Source organism: Hylobates moloch, unplaced genomic scaffold (assembly GCF_009828535.3).
Source record: "Hylobates moloch isolate HMO894 unplaced genomic scaffold, HMol_V3 SCAFFOLD_4, whole genome shotgun sequence".
Lineage (NCBI taxonomy): Eukaryota > Metazoa > Chordata > Mammalia > Primates > Hylobatidae > Hylobates > Hylobates moloch.
In genome coordinates, this window is record NW_026652279.1 from 95,021,286 (window position 1) to 95,043,392 (window position 22,107).

The 22,107-nt window shown below is 40.7% G+C and overlaps 1 protein-coding gene across 2 annotated transcripts in view; it reads right to left on the minus strand.

Annotated features, from left to right (window-relative positions):
* ATP8A2 (ATPase phospholipid transporting 8A2) overlaps nucleotides 1–22,107 on the minus strand; it is a 713,978-nt gene that overhangs the window by 247,808 nt on the left and 444,063 nt on the right. For both annotated transcript variants that reach the window (XM_032150616.2, XM_032150617.2), the window contains exon 27: nucleotides 19,793–19,903. In XM_032150616.2, the coding sequence (XP_032006507.1) occupies nucleotides 19,793–19,903 (111 nt within the window). The remainder of the gene's footprint in view (nucleotides 1–19,792; nucleotides 19,904–22,107) is intronic.

Genomic DNA, 22,107 nt, shown 5'->3' on the forward strand with positions numbered 1-22,107 from the left:
AATATCAATAAAAGACCTTTCTGATAGATGTTATCCTTGGCCTGATTCAAATACCAAGAAGCAATTACTGGAATATATATATCTGTTTCTTATTTATTTTTAGATATAATTTACATACAGTAATTATTCATCCTTTTTAATGTACAGTTGTGAGTTTTGATAACTGCACACCCTTGCGTAACCACCATAATCAAGACACCAAGTATTTCTGTCACTCTCCCAAACCATTTGTGCTCCTTTGTAGTCACTCTTTTCCTCCACCCAAAGACCCTGGAAACCACAGATCTAATTTTGGTCCCCACAGTTTTTGTCTTTTTCAGAATGTCAAATAAGAGGAATGATGCATTTATACAAAATCATACAAAAGAGTGTCATTTTTTTGAGTCGGGGTTCTTTCATGTAGCACAATGCATTTGCACAGCAAAGCACTGTATTCTGTGTATTGCTCCTTTTTGTTGCTGAGTAATATTCCACTGCATAGGTGTACTGCACAGTTATCCACTTCTCAGTCAAGGGACATATAGGTTGTTTCTAGTATTTGGTAAGTAGAAATAAAGTCACCATAAGGTTTTACCAAGGCAGCTGCACAATTCTGAATTCCCACCTCTCCTTTCTTCAAGATGGAAAACATGCTGCTCATGGCCATCAGGCCAGCTCTAAACTCACAAACTCCTTGAGAGCCTCTGTCCTCCCTCTGTCTTCTCCCCATCTCAAAAACAAACCAACCAAGTACGAAATATATACAGAAGTTTGAAAGAGGTAGGGATGATGTATCGATGATGATTACCTCCTTCTCCCCCATGTCTGTGCTCTTCAAAATGGCTTAAACCATTCTCCAGGGCCTTCTGGTCATGTGCAACTGGATGAACAAGGCACACGTCTTCAAATGACAATCTCAGCTAAAGAACTGGGGTGAGGAATTGTTTTTAAAAGTAAAAAGATTCAAAATGTGGTCACTTGAGTACACTCATGACATCAGAAAAATCCTGAATTTCAACATAAGCTCATACCAGTAGCCTTCACCGTGACATATTAGATGCAAAGGATTTTTCACAGCATTGCCTCATGAATGGCTAACACAAAATGTCTTTGCTATTACCAACAACACTTTTTTACAGTAAAGATTAAAAAAACACTAAGTCTCCCCTGAGAAAGCCTGATAGTACATGTAGTATTTGTATGTATGTACTTGTGTACATACAATTATATACATATATGTGCACACATATGTACTTCTACATACATGTGTGTATAATACACATACACACATTTGCACAATACAAAGATAAAATACAGACAACCCATGGCATTAAACATAGCGTATAGGAGAATTTTGCCTAATCTAGGTAAATAAAATTTTCATCTCTATGCTTGTTACCATGTCATGTAGAAATGGCTGGGCAGGTTTTCATAAAATATTTGGGGTGACCTGACTTAATATAAAGTCTATGTAGTACTCTTGTAATTTACTCGGTAAACCTCTAGGGAATAACTCAGAGAATCAGGCATTCTCCAGAGCAATTAAAACACGTATGTGAAAAAGTCTTTGTATTGATGGTCACTTGATCACTTTATGCAGGCAACGAGGACGGTTTCAAATATTAACTCAAAATTGAAAGTCATAGGCCAGATGTTGGAATTACAAGCACTGCTGTGAAAATCCCTTTGTTTCTCTGAACTTTTTACAGTCAGTGTGGGAAAAGGTACCACTCCTATGAAACAATTCCAAAGCTCTTCTCTTCTCTTCTCTTCTCTTCTCTTCTCTCTTCTCTTCTCTTTTCTCTTCTCCTCTCCTCTATTCTCCTCTCTTCTCTCCTCCCCTCCCCTCTCTTCCCCTCTCCTATCTCTCCTCTCCTCTCCTTCCTTCCTTCTTTCCTTCCTTCTTCTTTCTCTCTCTTTCTTTTCTTTTTTTTGAGACAGGGTCTCATTGTTGCGGTGTGATCATAGCTCACTGCAGCCTTGACCTCACAAGCTTAATCAATCCTCCTGCCTCAGCCTCCCAAGGAGCTAGCTAGGACTACAGGCCCATACCACCACCCCCAGCTATTTTTTTTCTTTCTTTTAGTTTTTGTAGAGATGAGGTCTCACTTTGTTGCCAACACTGCTCTTGAACTCCAAGGCTGAAGCAATCCTCCTGCCTCAGCCTCCCAAAGAGCTGGGATTACAGGTGTGAGCCACTGTGTCTGGGCCCAAAGTATTTCCTAATCCTTCTAACTAGACCATAAATTCCCTCAAGGACCATAATTACATTTTTTTGTTCATTTCATTAGTTTCAAAGCAATCAGGAAAGTGGTAGTCGGTAAATAATACATACTTAGTGAGTCTCTATTAATTATCTAACCACTAACTGGCCAAGGCACTTGACCTAGGCCTTGAAGAGCACAGCAGCCCACACAGAAGCACACACATAGGCTTGATGAGACATATCAAAGACAACTAACCACCTGTAGAAAGTGTTTTCTGTTTGTGGCTAAACACTGTTAGGTCAGTTACATACGGATGACAAAACCTGCTGCCGAGAGGAAATAAGCAGGATTATTTTATTGTTCGCATCTGGGCTGCCAAAAAACCAAAGCTTTATACTTGAATTGTACACTAAATGTATACAGATCATAACCAGAGTCTGATATTGGTTTTTGATTAGCAACTTTTATAGCTCAAGGGAGATGGTTAATTTATTTTATTTCCTTTTCTGGTTCTTAAAATGGAGTTATTAGCCATACTCATGGGCACAGATAGAACTCTACACACAGCTCTAAAAAATTTTTAATTTAAGCAATTTAGGTTCTGGTACATCAAAATCAACACTAAAATGATTTTTGCTTTATTTCTGCAAATAGAAGGTGGCTAGGTTAGCTTTTAGGGTAGGTTTCTCTCGCAAGTCTCCCACAAAAAAGGTGAGCATATACGAAATTTATCTATAAATTTATAAATCTATAAAAGATTTAAAATATACTCAGCAACGAGAAGAAAACAAGGGTCTAGCAAAATGTATTTTCCATCTTCAGATCAACAAATATTAACACTAATAGGCTGGAATATGTCATTGCTGCTTGTTCTTACGGTAAAGAGCTCCACAGAAGGCACATTTTAAGAGTGTCCTGAAGGGAGGACGATGAATAGGCTTTGAAAGAAACCAGCAAAATCATGTTCTGGGTGGAGAGAAACCACTTTCACATGGAGTCCTTCCAGCAACTTCCAGGCAGAGCGGACTGCTTAGTAGGAGTAGCTGGAGTTTTTTTGTGTGTGTATGTGTTTTTAACTTTTAAGTTCGGGGGTACATATGCAGGTTTGTTACATAGGTAAACTTGTGTCATGGTGGTTTGTTGTACAGATTATGTCATCACCCAGGTATTAAGCCTAGTACCCATTAGTTATTTTTCCTGATCCTCTCCCTACTCCCATCCTCCACCCTCCAATAGGCCCCAGTGTGTGTTATTCCCTTCTTTGTGTCTGTATGTTCTTATCATTTAGCTCCCACTAACTGAGAACATGTGGTATTTGGCTTTCTGTTCCTATGTTAGTTTGCCAACAATAATGGCCTCCAGCTCCATCCATGGTCTTGCAAAGGACATGATCTTGTTCTTTTTTACGGCTGCATAGTATCCCATGGTATATATGTACCACATTTTCTTTATCCAGTCTATCATTGATGGGCATTTGGGTTGATTCCATGCCTTTGCTATTGTAAATTGTGCTGCAATGAACATATGCATGCATATGTCTTTATAACAGAATGATTTTTATTCCTTTGGATATATACCCAGTAATGGGATTGGTGGGCCAAATGGTGGTCCTGTTTTTAGGTCTTTGGGAAATCATCACACTGTTTTCCCACAATGGTTGAACTAATTTACACTCCCACCAACAGTGTATAAGCATTCCTTTTTCTCCACCACCTCACCAACACCTGTTATTTTTTCACTTTTTAATAGTAGCCATTCTGACTGGTATCAGTATTTCATTGTCGTTTTGATTTTTCATTTCTCTAATGATCTGTGATGTTGAGCTTTATTTTATATGCTTGTTGGCCACTGTGTATGTCTTCTTTTGAAAAGTGTCTGTTTATGTTCTTTGCTTACTTTTTTTTTTTTTTTTTGAGACAAGGTCTCACTTTGTTGTCCAGGCTGGAGTACAATGTTGCAATCACAGCTCACCACACCTCAACCTCTCAGGCTCAAGCGATCCTCCTACCTCAGTCTCCCACGTAGCTGGGACTATGGGTATGCACCACCATGCCCAGCTAATTTTTGTACTTTTTTTTTCTATAGAGACAGGGTTTTGCTATGTTTCTCAGGCTGGTCTCAAACTCCTGGGCTCAAGCAATCTGCCTGCCTCCCAAAGTGCTGGAATTACAAGCATGAGCCACTGCGCCCAGCCTACCCACTTTTTAATGGAGTTGTTCTTTTTTTCCTGTACATTTGTCTAAGTTCCTTATAGATGCTGGATATTAGAACGTTGGAGATACATAGTTTGCAAACATTTTCTCCTGTCTTGTAGGTTGTCTATTTACTCTGTAGATAGGTTCTTTGGCTGTGCAGAGGTCTTTAGTTTAGTTAGATCCCATTTGTCAATTTTTGCTTTTGTTGCAATTGCTTTTGCCATGTTCATCATGAAATCTTTACCTGTTCCTATGTCCAGAATGGTATTGCTTAGGTTATCTTTCAGGGTTTTTATAGCTTTGGGTTTTACATTTAAATCTTTAATCCATCTTGAGTTGATTTTTGTATATGATGTAAGGAATGGTCCAGTTTCAATCTTCTGCATATGACTAACCAGTTATCGCAGCACCATTTATCGAACAGGGAGTCCTTTCCCCGTTTCTTTTGTCAGCTTTGTTGAAGATCAAATGGTTGTAGGTATGTGGTCTTACTTCTGGGCTCTCTATTCTGTTCCCTTGGTCTTTGTGTCTGTTTTTGTACCAGTACCATGCTGTTTGGGTTACTGTAGCCCTGCAGTACAGTTTGAAGTCAAGTAACACTGAAGCATCCAGCTTTGTTCTTTTTGCTTAGGATTGCCTTGGCTATTGGGGCTCATTTCTTTTTGTTTCATATGAATTTTAAAAGTTTTTTCTAGTTCTATGAAGAATGTCACTTGTCATTTGACAGGAATAGCATAGAATCTATAAATTGCTTTGGGCACTATGGCTGTTTTACTGATTCTTCCTATCCATGAACAGGGAATGCTTTTCCATTTGTTTGTGTCATCTCTGATTTTTTTGAGCAGTGTTTTGTAGTTCTCACTGTAGAGGCCTTTCACCTCCCTAGTTACCTAAGTACTTAATTATTTTTGTGGCATTTGTGAATGAGATTGTTTTCCTGATTTGACTCTTGACTTGACTGTTGTTGGTGTATAGGAATGCTAGTGATTTTTGTATAATGAATTTATATCCTGAGACTTTGCCAAGGTTGTTTATCAGTAGTGGGTTTTTTTGGTTTTGTTTTGTTTAAACACTAGATATTTATTTTTAACTAACTTTGCAATAAAATCATTTTACAAAATTTGAAACAAGCTAATTACATTATTGTGTTTTGTCTTCTGATCCTTAATATTTTACAAATTGTAGTGATTGCACATGCTATTATTTTATACTGAATTTTAACTTAATTGCAAGCATAATTCCATTATTTCCAAGCATTGACACAGTTAACATTATTGTCATTTAAAAGATCTACATGTCTATGATTTTGAAATACCATGGAACACATATCCATTCTCAATTCAACCAGTGTTCACTATTTCTGTTTAGAATCTGAGTTTCTCAACACTTTGGGACATGAGTTTTAAAGAAACAAGTACATCAGTTTTCATGTTTCATTTACCTGCTCTTCATGTAACTCAAGCAAAGTGTCTGAGCTTCTGAGATTCTAGGCTAACTAATGAAATCTATAAATACCAATTTGGGTCAGGGGAGAAGATGAGGCCACAGATGATGTGCGGAGAATGATTTCTCAGTTGTAAACTGGTGACCACACTGCTGAAATACAATTGCTTCTTAGTGCACCAATTATTCTGAATGCACAACCAGGAAGCAAGCCCACTCAAGAGTTAATCTAACAGATGTAATCATGGTGATTTTGCTCTATGGTAATGATATATAGTTGCAGTATATAAGAGCCATGTTTAAGGTAGAGCTGTCTTTAAGGTAGAGCAAGGAAAGACTTAGCCCCTTCCCCAGAAGGTTTCCAGGAGAGCATCAATGGCTGCCATGCTGTTGTGGGGAAGATTACGGATTAGGAGGGTTGCAGCCAGGCCACCTGGAAGACAGGGCTTCTAGCTCAAGCCATGCAAACATGGGCACACCTTCTAACCCCTCTCGGCCTCAGTGTCCTCCTCTATAAAGTGAGGAAAACAGAAGGTTTGTGGGGATGAAGTAAGCTCATATAGGAAAACCCTATGGTTGAGGGACAACAGACTAGAAGAGCTTCCAGCTCTTAACAATGCCATAGTTGTATGGTCTCTCAGATGTTAAATACCTTAAAATACTGCAAATGGCAAAGATGAAGGCTCACTCTGTGGTCGGCACTTTGCTAAAGGTTGTCCTGTATGATTTTACTTCACCCTCATAAACTTTATGATGTATGTACTTCTATTTTCCTCCCTTTACAGAAAAGGATAATGAGGCTGAGATGGGTCAGGAGGTGCAGCCAAGTTTGCACGGCTTGAGCTAGAAACTCTGTCCCACAGTTGGCCTGGGTGCAGGGCCTCACCTGTAACCATGCTGCTCTCTGCTAGTGGCAGGCACAAGTGAGACCACCAATAGAGGAGTGGTTCCATGGAAAGCCATGTCTGTGGGTCCTGGCATTTCTTCTGTGCAGAAAGGGCTGGCAGGCATTGGTCACCAGGCCAACTCCTCCACCTTCTACCAATATCTTGCTTGATTATTGTCAATGCTACTCTGGTCACATTTTACTCAAGCCCTTCCTTAAACTATGATATAGTCCCTGGAGTCCAGTGACTTCCTGACTCCTGGTTCCCTGGTTCCCAGACCCCGAAGCTGGGCTTCCAGGACTCCTCAACCATGGGAAACCTATGCCGGAGAGGCCCTGAGGCAGAGAGGCCCGGCCAATGGTGTTATGGAACCAGAGGCTCCTGGGCCAAGTTCTTGCTTGACTTTTCCCACATGTAACCAAAGTGAGGGGGAGGGGCAAATAAGTCCATGCAGCGATGCTGAATAAGGAAATGAAACTGATCCCCATTTTTTAAGGTATTTACCAAGTAAAATGGAAACTACCTTTACACTAAAACCTAAAATGAGTGTGTACAGAGGCATTATTCATAATCACCAAAATCAGGAAACAGCCCAAATGTCCTTCAACAGGTGAATGAATAAACTGTGAAACACCCACACAATGGAATACCACTCAGCAATAAAAGCAATACATTACTGCTCCAACGACATGGATGAATCTCAGATGCATTATATTGAGTAAAAGAAATTGGAATCAGAGGGTCATAATACTGTACAATTCCATTCATATGGCATTCTGAGAAATGCAAAACTATAGGTCAGAAAACAGACCAACTGTTGCCTGGAACTGAGTCCCCTGAGGGGGACAGGGGCTAACTACAGAGGAGACTGGGGAATTTTTGGAGCCAGTGTCACACTGTTCTTATCTGGGTGTAGTAGGAAGCAAGCCCACTTCCTGGTGATGGCACTGGTTTATGTGTTTGTCAAGAGTCACAAAACTATGGCTGGGCACGGTGGCTCATGCCTGTAATCCCAGCACTTTGGGAGGCCGAGGCAGGTGGATCAGTTGAGGCCAAGAGTTTGAGATGAGCCCAGCCAAAATGGCAAAACCCTGTCTCTATTAAAGATAATTTTTAAAAAAATTAGCCAGGTGTGGTGGTGAGCACCTGTAATCCCAGCTACCAGGGAGGCTGACGCAAGAGAATTGCTTCAACCCGGAGGCAGAGGTTGCAGTGAGCTGAGATCCGCCACTGCACTCCAGCCTGGGCAACCAGAGTGAAACTCTGTCTCAAAAAAAAAAAAAAAAATCATAGAATTGTGCATTAAAAAGGGTTAATTTTACTCCACGTAAATTATACCTTATTTTTTAAAAATAAAGTAATATACTATACTAATAATCACTTTCAGTAGAATAAAGGCAACCTCTAAGGTGGAAGTAACAGGGAAGTAAAAGCTTCTAGTTAACAGTTTATGTTAAGAAAAAGCAACTTTCAAATGGGCAAGGGACTGACAAAAAAGATTATCAAAACAACATGCAGTTTAATTAAAGGAATAAAAATAAACTTCATCCTATAATTCCTGGGTAAAAGAGGACAATATTTTGATCAATATTTCACTGACATGCTCTGGAGGCACATATAGTATTTAACAGGATGAATCTAATTTGCCTTCTCTCTGTTTGAAAAACCAGGCAAGAAGGCATGTATATCACTCCTATTCTTGATCTATCTTTAAATAGTTCACTTGATCTGCCAGGACATTGGAACTGAGAAGTGAAGGGCATTCTAAACTCTTAGGACATCTGCTGGAAAACCAATATCGCAGCTCAGATGTATCGTTAGAACGCAAGGGAGATTATTTACCACTTAAAAGTACAGACCTTTACTAGAAGAGAGATGAGTTTCCTGATGTGATACTTTAAATAGAAGCTATTTTAACTAAAGGTAAAAGGCAACAAACTCCCAAGTCCAAGAAAAAGAACGAATTGCATTCTCATAAATAATTACATTTTACTTGCATACATAAGGGTGTTTTAAAACTGAGGGTCAAAATCTACATCTCACGCCTAAGGCTGACCAGCTTAGAGGAAAGGAGCAGAAGGGAACACATCCTGCTCTTGATCCTCTACAAGCAAATGTATGATTGTCAAACATGAGGATCATTTTCCATCACGGTAGTGATACGACACGAATTCCTGTGGCCTCCTTCCTTTATCTTCTCCCTCATTTGCTACAGAAGGTGCTCTTTCTGTTGGCCCACTGACTTTTCTACAGCCTATACATGAAGTCTCCATTCTTGATCTTGGGCTTTCTACCACCCTGAATCAGTTATTACTGACATCCAGTTAGAATGGTGCTATTTGGGTATGCAGAGAGAAAAATGAATAGGAAGGCATGATCAGTGGCTCTGTGCTCAGACATTGCCACAGAAGTAGTTTTAAAACTTAAACGAAATCTGATTTCAAAAGTTTTAGACAACCATGTCTCTACTGGCAAAAGAAAGAACAGAAAGAAAAAAATGAGAGCAACACAAACTAAAATGGCGAGAAAACTTAGCAAGGAAAAACCTAATTGGTAAAGTCAACTACATAAGAATTAAAATCTCTTTGAGAATTTCAGCCAAAATAGAAGTTCTATTAAGGTAGAAATGTGTTTAAAGAATTTAGTCTAAATTATTATTATTTTTTTTTTTTGAGAAGGAGTCTCACTCTCAGTTCATTGCAGCCTCTGCCTCATGGGTTCAAGCGATTCTCCTGCCTCAGCCTCCCGAGTAGCTGAGATCACAGGTGTGTGCCGCCACGTCCGGTTAATTTTTTGCATTTTTAGTACAGACAGGGTTTCACCATGTTGGCCAGGCTGGTCAAGAACTCCTGACCTCAGGTGATCTGCCCACCTCAGTCTCCCAAAGTGCTGGGATTACAGGCATAAGCCACCACACCCAGCCAAAATTATTCTTTATTTTCTCAAAAGATAGGGTTCACCACAATATAATATAAATGTAGGCCATGTGTGGCTCATGCCTGTAATCCCAGCACTTTGGAAGGCCAAGGCGGGCAGATCATGAGGTTAGGAGTTTGAGACCAGCCTGACCAACATGGTGAAACCCCATCTCTACTTAAAAACAAAAATTAGCCGGGCATGGTGGCGTGCACCTGTAATCCCAGCCACTCAGGAGGCTGAGGCAGGAGAATCGCTTGAACCCAGGAGGCAGAGGTTGCAGTGAGCTGAGATCACGCCGTTGCACTCTAGCCTGGGTGACAGAGCGAGGCTCCTTCTCAAACAAAAGAAAAAAAAAGAAATGTATCTTCTAGTACTTGAAGGGTATAGTTCTCTGCATGAAAATTACACCAGGAAAGATTTCAGTTGGATAAGAAAAGCATTTCCTAAAAGGAAATACAAATAATATGCTACTTATGTAATCTTCTCTCATATTCTAAAAAACCAAACAAAACCCAAAAACCAAAATGTCCAAAAGTTTCTTACATGTGTGCCTCTACTGAAATGTAGGCAACTGACTATTTGCCCTTAGGGAAGTCATAACCAATTTGGAAAAATAAAAGTAACATTCACCCCTTGCAAGCAATCAGTACTAAACTACGTGGGTGCTGTCTCTGAATGCAAGAGGCCTTTAAGGAAGGGAAGCAAGTTGGAATCCGTGAGGTGAAGTGGGCTGGATTCCCATCACTTCTGCCATAGTAACAGGTAGGGTGGGAGAGTGCACCCAGGCTATGAAGCACAGCTCCAGCACAGGGCTGACCTCTCAAAGTTCACGTGAGCCCTGGAAGTTCTTTGCATGGGCTCTGTTTCTGGACTTGCATTTTTTTTTTATTCCAAGGAGATTTAAACATTTTATAGAGTTCCAAAGACTCCATTTTTAAACCATCAATTCCTAAAAACATTTTTTTAGTGCTGGATCTTTGTAACGATCCTTTTAGGTAAGGCAGCTGCAAAAACATCATAAAAAAGCATAGATTGTCACATGGAAAGGGCAGTAAGAGTCTATTTTTATAAAGTTCAAAGTGATTGTGTATCTTGTAGGGAATCCCTCCAGACTGCTAGTATTTCTCTGGCTTAATACCTACCTCCTCCCTGTCCTCTCACCCCCTCTCCACTTTTTGCCAATAAACTCCCAGCTCTATCAACCAGCAGCAACCAGCTGGCCTTTCAGAGAACATTCCTAGGCACGTGTTTAACTAGTTCTCCAGCCATCTTCTGACTGAAATATAAAAGTGCAGCATAATGCATTTCTTTGCTATTAGGTACTAAAGGCTGGGCTAATTGCTGACATTTATCACAGAGCTGGAACAGAGAACATGGATGGGAAAGGCAGGTGCTGGGCTCTCTTTGGCATATTCCCTGACCCTCTCCTCCCACCCCTTCACTTGATCAGCTGCTACTCATCCTTCAGGTCTTAACTCATTTCATCCTGGGATCCTGAGGCCCTTACCCCACCACGCCTGTAAAGCACCACTTCTAACAGTTCTCATTGCAAGCTGTCTTCCTCTAAGCCAGCCCCACCATGCCATATTATAATTGTGGGAATTCTTATCTGCAATCTCTATTTGATTCCAAGAGGAGGGACTGTCTTATTCCTCTTGTCCCCATGACCCAAGAGTTCTTGACTTGGAGAATGAACATGCATGAGGCAAGGAAAGCAGAATTCAGAATGTTTACATTTCTAGTTAATTCCCATTTTTCAATTGTCCAATGGGAAATTTCTCTAAGTAGTTTTCCCACCAACATATTACAGTTGCAGTTATTACTCAACAATTATCAGCACAAGATAGGGACCACCCAGGTAATCACGGACCGTAAGCCCAGATGCTCTTGGGATGGGGTTGGCACCAGGCCCGTGCATGCAGAGGTCTTTGTGCACACAGCCATCAGAGCACTTATGCTGTACAGCCAGGCTCTCTGTCTCCACAGATTCAACCAACCACAGAAAAAAAAAAAAATTATTCAGGAAAGAAAAACAGTAAAAATATCAATACAAGAATAAAAAATAGTACATATTTAAAAACTGGGCCAGGCAAGGTGGCTCATGCCTGTAATCCCAGCACTTTGGGAGGCCAAGGCACGTGGATCACCTGAGGTCAGGAGTTCGAGACCAGCCTGGCCAACATGGTGAAACCCCGTCACTCCTAACGATACAAAAAATTAGCCAGGTGTGGTGGCACGTGCTTGTAATCCCAGCTACTCGGGAGGCTGAGGCAAGAGAATCACGTGACCCCAGGAGGCGGAGGTTGCAGTGAGTTGAGATTGTGCCATTGCACTCCAGCCTGGGCAACAAGAGTGAAACTCCATCTCAAAAAAACAAAACAAAACTGATACAGTGTAACAACTATTTACATAGCATTTACAATGCATTAGGTATTTAAGTAATTTATAGATGATGTAAAGTATACAAGAGGATGTGCATAGATAATATGCAAATACTACTATTTTATATAAGGGACTTGAGTATCCACAAATTTTGGCATCTGAAGGTGGGGAGGGTGTATCCTGGAACCAGTACCCTGTGGATACTAAGGGATGACTGTACTCACCTCTTCTCCAACCCTTATTAGATGGGGAACTCTGTGCGGCATGTCCCAGTACCTCAGTCTCAGCATTCTGCCTGCCTTAGAGTAGGTGGTCAACACTTATTAAAGCTTTTAATAGAAAATGGATGGTTCCACACTTCATGAAGCCACAGCCTTTACAGAAAGGTCCATATGTCAATGATATTTTTCAGTTTGCCTTTTACTTATTAACATTTTAACACCACACTCATAGCTGCCAATCTATTCCTTCAAATAAAAGCTGTAACAGGAAATAGAAAGCTACCTCCGCCAAGGCAGATGCACAGGACAGAAGAGGAAAGCTTAGCTATTAGGATTTTATCTTTTACCTTGTAATGAAATTTCTTGTGTCCCCCGAATGAAACACATTGTTTTGAGGTATAGTGAAGTCATACATTATATCCAAGAGAGGAAAAGTCACTGGATGCAGTTTTGACCACGGTTTAAAACATCTACTCTCTGTTGATTCTAACACTTAAAATGAAATCCAGCCCAAAGCCAGTGACTTCTTTCATCATTTATAATGAAGCATGGGTTACAAACAGGACATAGATACCAATTTGTAATAGGGTTGACCAAGTGCACAGCATCCCCATGCATTAACATATTTATTTAAGGTTCCCCAAACAAGAAGCTAATCACATAATAATGGAAAGAAGGGCAATTTAGATATGATTTTTTTCTAACAATGTTTGAAGGTCGGGCAAAGGGATCACGCCTGTAATCTCAACAGCTCAGGAGGCCGAAGCTGGTGGATCATTTGAGGTCAGGAGTTTCAGACCAGCCTGTCCAACACGGTGAAATCTTGTCTCTACTAAAAACACAAAAATATTAGCTGAGTATGGTGGTGCACTCCTGTAATCCCAGTTACTCGGGAGACTGAGGTAGAAGACTCGTTTGAACCCAGAAGGCAGAGGTTGCAGTGAGCCAACACTGCACTACTGCATTCCAGCCTGGGCGACAGAGTGAGACTCCATCTCAAAAAACAAACAAAAAAAAGTTTGAAAAATAATGATTATTTTCAAACAATAATAAAAAATTCGTGATAAAACAAAATCTCTCACAGGTCCAACAGAAAAAAAAAGCTGTAAAACAGCAAAAGGAAATATATGTTTGCAAAACAATTTTGAAAAGTCAAAGTATTCATCTACTGAAAACATTTTGGATTAGAATGGCAATTTATACATGAACCATAATTCATTTCACTTTCTTTTTTTTTTTTTTTTTTTTTTTTTTTGAGACTGAGTCTCACTCTGTCGCCCAGGCTGGAGTGCAGTGGCACGATCTCGGCTTTGGCTAACTGCAAGCTCTGCCTCCCAGGTTTACGTCATTCTCCTGCCTCAGCCTCCCGAGTAGCTAGGACTACAGGCGCCCGCCACCATGCCCGGCTAATTTTTTGTACTTTTTTAGTAGAGACGGGGTTTCACCATGTTAGCCAGGATGGTCTCCATCTCCTGACCTCGTGATCCACCCACCTCGGCCTCCCAAAGCGCTGGGAGTACAGGTGTGAGAATTAGAAGACACAGAAAACAAAATGCCAGTAAAGCCTTTTCTCATATCCTGTAGTACAGGGGTCCCCAGCCCCTGGGCCACGGACTGGACTAGTGCTGGTCGATGGCTGTTGCAAACCCGGCCACATAGCAGGAGGTGAGCGGAGGGCTAGAGGGCATTACTGCCTAAGCTCCGCCTCCTGTCAGATCAGTGGCAGCATTACATTCTCATAGGGGCATGAACCCTATTGCAAACAGTGCATGCAAGGGATCTAGTTTGCACGCTCCTTGAGGATCTAATGATAAATGTACTGTGCTTGAATCATCCCAAAGCCATCCCCTCTGTGGAAAAATTGTCTTCCCTGAAACCAGTGTCTGGTGCCAGAAAGGTTGGGAACCTCTGCTGCAGTATAATAAAGGTTTGTTTGCTTGGTTTAGGCTGGTCAGATATTGACAAATTTTTAAATAGCTGTCAACTAAATTCTGCGGTTCAGTTTCATTTGGTCCCCAAATTGCTGTGGTCTTAGAATCTATTTCTATTTCAGTGATAGTATTTCCAGACCTTCATGCTAAATACGCATCTCATTTCCTGGCCTTTATCCCGTATCAGTTTAATCACCCCCAAGAAAACACTAAAATTTCTTATATGTGTTGCCAAAAATAAGTAGACTCCAAGCTGTATATAATATCCACTTTTTCACATCAATATACATACGTTATGGTTATTCTTTGTATTAGGAACCACCAACTAATCACCATTATGATTTCAGACTCATCTCTATTTCAAAAATAATTTGGCATATCTTCCTTATGTTATACCAAAGTTTACAAGAGATCCCTAGGATAATTTTTTGAAATATAGGTTAAGTTCAAGTAATGTCCCTATTATTTTTCTATTTGAATTTTATGGCCACTAAAAATGTTATCTATTCCGAATAACCTTTTCCCAGGGGTTCAGGAAGTCCACAAACAAATGCATATGCCACCTAATACATGCTTAAAATGCTGATGCTGCTGTGCTTTGAAACTGTACTCTATTAAGAAAACTCCGAGTAACTAACTCATAGTTTGTTAAATAGTGTAGGAGCTTTAAAGAATTTACTCAATCCCTCTTCTTAGGAGATACCACACAGAGGTCAATCAAGACTTCAAAAATTTATAGGAATCCTTTCCTAACCTCTTTACCCCAATCTTTACATTTAAGGCAAATTCCTCCCATTGTCAAAATCAAAGAGTTTTAAAAATCAGTCTTTCCTTTCTGCTTATAAATTACATGGAGAGATAGTTACATAATGGCATGATTTATGCCCCAGGCTTAAAACTACAAAATTACACGCAAGTTCTCTGCTTGCCATCTGCCCTACATATTGATAGACAAATTTTCCTAAATCTCATTTACTATGTAATTTGACAGTTGCAAAAAGAGAAGAAAAAAAAGGAATCCCAGCTTCTAATGGCAATACTAGTCCGACTGAGCCATGCAGATGCCCTTCCCTGGTCACTCACATAACTTTACCCGGCTCTATCTCCTTGCTTTTGCTAATTTCATCCCATTCCCACCCCCAGTGCAGACACAGAGGGAATACACACCGCCCCCCTGCCCCGCCCACCCCAACTCCACTCCCAGCTGGCTGCCCTGCAAGGCTCTGAAGCTCTGAGCACTCTAGACAACAACAGGATTTTACCTTCTGAGAAATATGGTCCATCTGGCCACGACCATGAAACATAGCATTTAATTAGTTTAATGCAAAACAAAACTACGTGTAAAATTTGTTTTTCAAACCTTCAATAAGCTCGCCAAAGCATACAATCTGTCCTTATACATTTTTGTCTCTCTCAAGGTGATGAAAGCAGCCAAGTGTTTGTGACATTTTTCTCTCTTTTTTTTTTTTAGCATCTGAAAATGGTTGCAAAATACAGATAACACAGTCTGCCGCTGTAGCCATTTTTAAGTGTATGGTCCCATGTTCACACTTGCACTGCAGTTCCAGTGCCCAGCCTTGTGCAACCATCACCACCATCTGTCTGTCTCCAGAGCTCTCTGAGACATTCTTGTCACTGTCTATGGGAGACAGACAAAATCCTCAGTGTTTCTAATGATAAAAACCCAGTTTTAATTCATAGAACGGAACACTTAAAAAGTGTGTATCTTGCTGTACATCAGTCATACTTCAGTAACACTGATTACAAATAAAGTAAGGAGGATACAGTGGCAGAGGAGGCTGGTGACATTTGGAACCCAGTCCTGGTGACGGGACTGAGATGGGCATTTCATCAGAAGGCACAGGGAGCCTGGGAGGGGCTGCAGGAAGCAGCAGCATTCATCACTCCTTCATTGCCAGCATTTTCAAGCACCTCCATTTCAGACATTGTGCCAGACGTTGGAATTGATCAGATGTATGTTTCAGAAATCGTATCCTAGCTACAGTGGAGATGGTCAAGGAAGTGAAACTAGCGGTTTTTGTAATCAACCAGGAAAACAGTACTAAATTAAGGCAGCTGCAGGGAGGATGGAAGCACAGGTTGTAGTATTTTCAGTTTTACCTATTAATAGGGCTAACATGAAACCATGTATTGCATAATTTTCTTCCTATTTTTTAAATCAGTCGAACCAATAGTTATTTTGGCTTGAATTTTATGTGGCACACTCAACAAGCATTAAATAAGATTTGTCAGCAACAAATATCTTGTTGTACAAATAAAAACACACAAGCATATGTTAAGTTCAGGGCACTGTGGTAAAAATGGTCTAATTAGATCAATATCATTTGGGTGGAATATTTATGGGCTAGTAAGAAAGCTGTTATTCCACAAGGCTTTCGGGGGTTGAAAGTGGAGAGAAGTGGAATGTTTATCAGTGCAGGGAACGGCTGACTAGATTGCAGGAAACACCCCTGCGAAATGGCATGCCCTGGGTCTATACATAGTAACTGAGAATGGTCTCCAGAATACACTGTCAGGTGAAATGAGTTGCAGAAGGCTCTGCACAGCATGATGACATTTATCTAAAATCCTTGATTTGTTTGTATACATAAATATCTCCATACCTACAGAGAAAAAGGTCAGGACAGATAATATGGAAGGAGGTTTGGGGGGTGAGAGTGGAGGGAACTTTCAGTTTGTGTTCCATATAGTAACGTGAATACATCCATGTGTTCCTTATACAGAAAAATCCACTTTTATAGGTTAGTATGCCAAGTGAGTAGACTGCATTACATCACAGGCTTACAGTTCTTCCCTACAATATTTATTGGCAATTCAAGTCCTATAACGATCCTCATAATAATGGCTAAGGCCATAAAATTTGTGTGTGCATGGACAATGTGTATGTTTTTTTTTAATTTGCCAAATTGCCTTTAGACTATATTTTTAAGTGATTAGTAGTTATGTGTCTTAGAGGGCATCTGAGATGACAACGTATTGGCTATTGTAAAGAATCGCTCCTTGAGTTACAAGAAAACCATTTAAGATAAATAAGTAATGTGTTTAATTTATTCTCACTTAAGTAATTAATTATAAGGGTTACCTTTAGAACAAAAAAGTATTCTTTGCAAATAAGCAAATCGACTTACAATAATCTTTGATCTTACAGTTCACAACACACTAAAATGGCATGTAAGTTAGTAGTACCTTCCTATTTTTAAAACTATATTTGAAGTGCATGTTGATGCCAAAGAAGTAATTTTGCAGTGGTAGGTAGGCTCCGCCTGAGTCAATGCTCTAACCATATGGGCTCGGTCAAGGATTTTGCTTTCTTGGTTTTCAAATTAATATCCCCGAGAAATACTAAATAGAAAATTGGGCATGGAGTGGTGGAGACTTTAACATTTTCTTTAACTTTATAAAGAATGTTTAAAAGGCTGTTTACAAAAGACCATTTAACAACTGCTGCTCAGCTACAATTGAAATATATTAATTTGAGGCACGCATGTGGCACTTTCAGGGCCTCCTTCCAAATAGAATTTTTCAGGCAGACTAAAATTGCACTCTTCTCAGACTCAGCCCACTTGAAGTCAAAAAAAAAAAAAAAACCCACCAGCAAGATAGTAGGTGTAAATGACTAAGAAGGGGCCCTAGGGGATGATCTGAAAAGTGAAAGAGTTGGGAGCTCCATGCAGAATGTCTTGATAAGAAGTCTAGACTATCTGTAATTTGCTGATTGTGAAGAAAACCAGATTATTAAGAAACTGTGAAAGCCAGCAGCTATAGGAGCACAAAATGCTGGGAAGCCTGGGATAGCATGAAGAAACGGAGATTCTAATACCCCTTTACACGATGGTCCATGACCCTACAATACCTCTTTACACTATCGTCCATGACCCTGAGTGATGTTGAGGAGTGACTCCTACCACAGACACAAAAATACGTAGGAGTAGGAGGGGGACAAACACCTTTAAGTGCCAAAAGGGAATTGTAAAAATAAGAGAAGAGAGAAACCACTAAAGCTCTTACACCAACATCTATAAGTTCTCACCCAGAGTGAACTGAGTTGAATATTACAGCACAAGACCAGCAGACAAATTATGAATAATTTTTTAAATTATTGATTTTAACCTCAGTATACGGAATAAAACGTCAATTATATCACCAAATCTCTCAAGCCTCTGCTGTATATTTTCTTCCTAGGGAAATACACTTAAGCAGACAGGGCACCTCCCACAAAAGATTCAAATTAGGAAGAACGGGTCAGTGTCAGGACTTCAACCAGATCCCTTTTGATTGCTTGGAACATTCTTTAAGAATCAAGGCTGCTCCCCAGCCCAAAAGGGGCTTTTGTGTGAACTAGAAGAGGCATCCTCTCTGCAAATACACACATCTTGGCGAATAGGCTGGCCCTTGTGCAACTTAGAAAAACGCATTGCTGTTTCCAGTTGGGCTCTGGGCAGCTGAAAAGATGAATGACGCAGCACAGGTTATGTTTCTGCTTCACTTACTCTTTTGGCCCAGTTGTCTTGGGCTGTGAACAACCTGCACAACTTGGGGAAATCACTCTTTAGTAGTTTAGTTACCAGATGTGTGACATAAACTTATATGTTTGACCTGAATGATTGAGTAGGAAAGATTAGACAACCCGGTAAAGAAGTAGTTAGTTACAGCTACCTTAGCAAGGAAATTGTTATTAATAGTTATTTGAACCGAGTATTGTCAGAGCTTACATCAGAAAAAGTTGATTTCCTCCTTGGTTATTATTTTTCCTAAGAGTCAAGAAATCAGACATAAAATAACCCATAGTAGAATGAAGCATTAAAGCACCATAATTAACATTATCTTCCTCCATAGACAAACATATTTGGAAACGATTAGTCATGATGGTCTCAAAAGCCACCCCCTTTATAGCAGGGCTGTAATCCCACTAATAGCAAACATAATGTGACTTTTCCACTTCTTCCTGGGCCCACCCCTCTAGCAAGCATGTTTGTAACTGGTAACTGGTAACTGAATCGGCATCTTGGAAAATTCTCTGACAACAGAATATGAACGCACTGCAATATTGTCAATGAGCTTGCTGTTTTACTCCCCACTATCCCCTCACTCCCACACCCTTCCCATGTAAGTACCAGTGTCCAAGTAACCCAGAAGCAGTGAATGGATGCTAGGAAACTTGCAGTCTGTGAGAAGTAAGGCAGAAATGAGGCCCCCCCATTCATTCCAGCAATACCTCAGTGTTCACCTGGCAAGGTGTAGGCCTCTGCTGCTAGGATCTGACCCCTCTGGAAGGGGTGTGAGTATCAGTAAGATTCTACCCCAGCCAAGGACACAGAGGAAGAGGCGTGGCAAAGAGGAACACAGGAGGAGAGCTATGGAGGAAGGCATGTCTGGGTAAGGAAAAAAGGCTGCAGATGCCCGCTTTGGTTATCCAGCATGAGGATCTAGACCAGAATGGCGAGCCCAGCTTCACAGGAGCTTACATGTGACCCAGGCTGTAGAAAGTCACAGCAGCATCTTTTAATTTTACGTGGACAAAATCTTGCCTTGAAATGACTTTAAATACCTCAAGATATCCTCTGAAAAGAACTTTCTCGTCAAGGAAAAAAAAACACCCCTTCTTACCTCAATAATATACAGGACCACGTTCTTATAGAAGCAGTACAAGATGCACTTGGTCACCCGGTTGTAGCTCCAGGCTCCATGAACCAACAGAAGCTTCTCTAAGTAGGAAAACTGCAAAAGGAAAATTACAAAGTTCAGAAGAGCCCATCATTGAGGAATAAAAGTCACAAACAGAATGTCCTTATGAACAGAAGTCAGATAATGTAGGTAGAGGAGACCAGATTCTGCAGGAATCTCAGAAAACCATTCTCCGAAGACAGAGCTTTCAGGCCCAGTGAGAACAACTAAAATCCTTCTTAAATCTACATTATTATTATTTTCCCCAAACATACTGCTGGACTTCTAATTGTTATTCTTATGAAATTCTATTTAAACAAATGCTGCTTTGTAATTTAATTTTAAGTTCCAGGATACATGTGCAGGATGTGCAGGTTTATTATATAGGTAAACATGTGCCATGATGGTTTGCTGCAGTTATCAACCCGTCACCTAGGTTTCAAGGTCTGGATGCATTAGTATTTATTCTGATGCCCTCCCTCCCCCTGCCTCCCCAACAGGCCCCAGTGTGTGGTGTTCCCCTCCCTGTGTCTATGTGTTCTCGTTGTTCAGCTCCCACTTATAAGTGAGGACATGTGGTGTTTGGTTTTCTGTTCCTGTGTTAGTTTGCTGAGGATAATGGTTTCCAGCTCCATCCAAGTCTCTGCAAAGGACATGATCTCATTCCTTTTTATGGCTGCATAGTATTCCATGGTGTATGTGTATTGCATTTTCTTTATCCAGTCTAGCACTGATGGACATTTGGGTTGATTCCATGTCTTTGCTATTGTGAATAGTGCTGCAATAGGGATTAATTATTTAACAAAGGTGAACTACTAAACTGAGAGAAAAGTACAGCGGAAGTCAGACATCTCTAAGCGAACACAGATTTTTTCAGTGACAAAAAGAGCAAGGGACAGGGACACTCACACAATAGAGTCTTGTTTAAAAGAAAGGTACACACGGGTGCACATACACTACTTCCACTAAAACTGCGTAGGTTAAAAAGTTACACACACATATAGACACACACGGATGTACATACATAGATACACAGAGACACATAACAGGCACAGATAAACAGACACATACAGGCAGACACACACATCTAGACACAGAGATAGTGGCACACAGGACAGAGATACACAGAGACACACATATACACAGACACACATACATAGATACTCATACAAATACACATGTACACATAGATATACTAAGTCACGCACACACTTTGCCTCCACTTCTTGACCCATTTTGTCTTCTCCTTTTTTGCCTCCAACCAGTACAGAGCCCCTCTGGCCAGAGTGCTATGCAGTCAGGGGCTGCTGGTGGGTCCCAAGCTGGGAGTGATGTGATGGCTCCTGTGGTTTCAGTTGGAGCCACAGATATTCCAGGAACATCCAGGAATTCTCATTGTGAGAGGTGGTCTCTGGACACCACTCGGATCGTATCTCCTCAGCCACCCCTTAGCCTGGCTTTGCCTTCTGTGTGCCATTCCATAAAGGTCCCAAAAAGTGTAAACCTTGCACTGGAGGGAGGGAAACGAGTTTCTCTGGTCTGGTGCATGGTGTCCTGCTCTGGCATAAATGCACCGTTAGGGGCAATCCTGTTTACACCATGTTTCTACACATTTGATATGCCTTACCCTGGATTTGAGTTCCCTCTTGATTCCCTTGCATGAAAGCCTTAATGCCTCCTGTTCTAAGTCAGAGTGTCAGGAAGTCCACAAGCTTGAACCCTATTACACTACTAGGAGAGACAAGCAGGATGTATTGAGAATGCCCCAGAACATTAGAAATTCGTTTGCAGTTATACACTTCTTATTAATTTCAGATGACTTTTGAAATTAAATGTAACTCTCGGCTGGGCGCAGTGGCTCACATCTGTAATCCCAGCACTTTGGGAGGCCAAGGCGGGCAGATCACCTGAGGCCAGGAGTTCAAGACCAGTCTGGCCAACGTGGTGAAACGCCGTCTCTGCTAAAAATCCAAAAAGTAGTCAGACGTGGTGGTGGGTGCCTATAATCCCAGCTACTCGGGAGGCCGAGGCAGGAGAATCACTTGAACCCAGGAGGCGGAGGCTGAAGTGAGCCGAGATCCAGCCACTGCACTCCAGCCTGGGCAACAAGAGTGAAACTCTGAAAAAAAATAAAATAAAATAAATAAATAAATTAATTAATTAAATGTAACTCTCAATAGAAAAGAAATGACCAGACTGAAAATACAAGACTTAAACAAAAAATTTTCAGGAAGAAACTGCATAATAATCTCCATTAG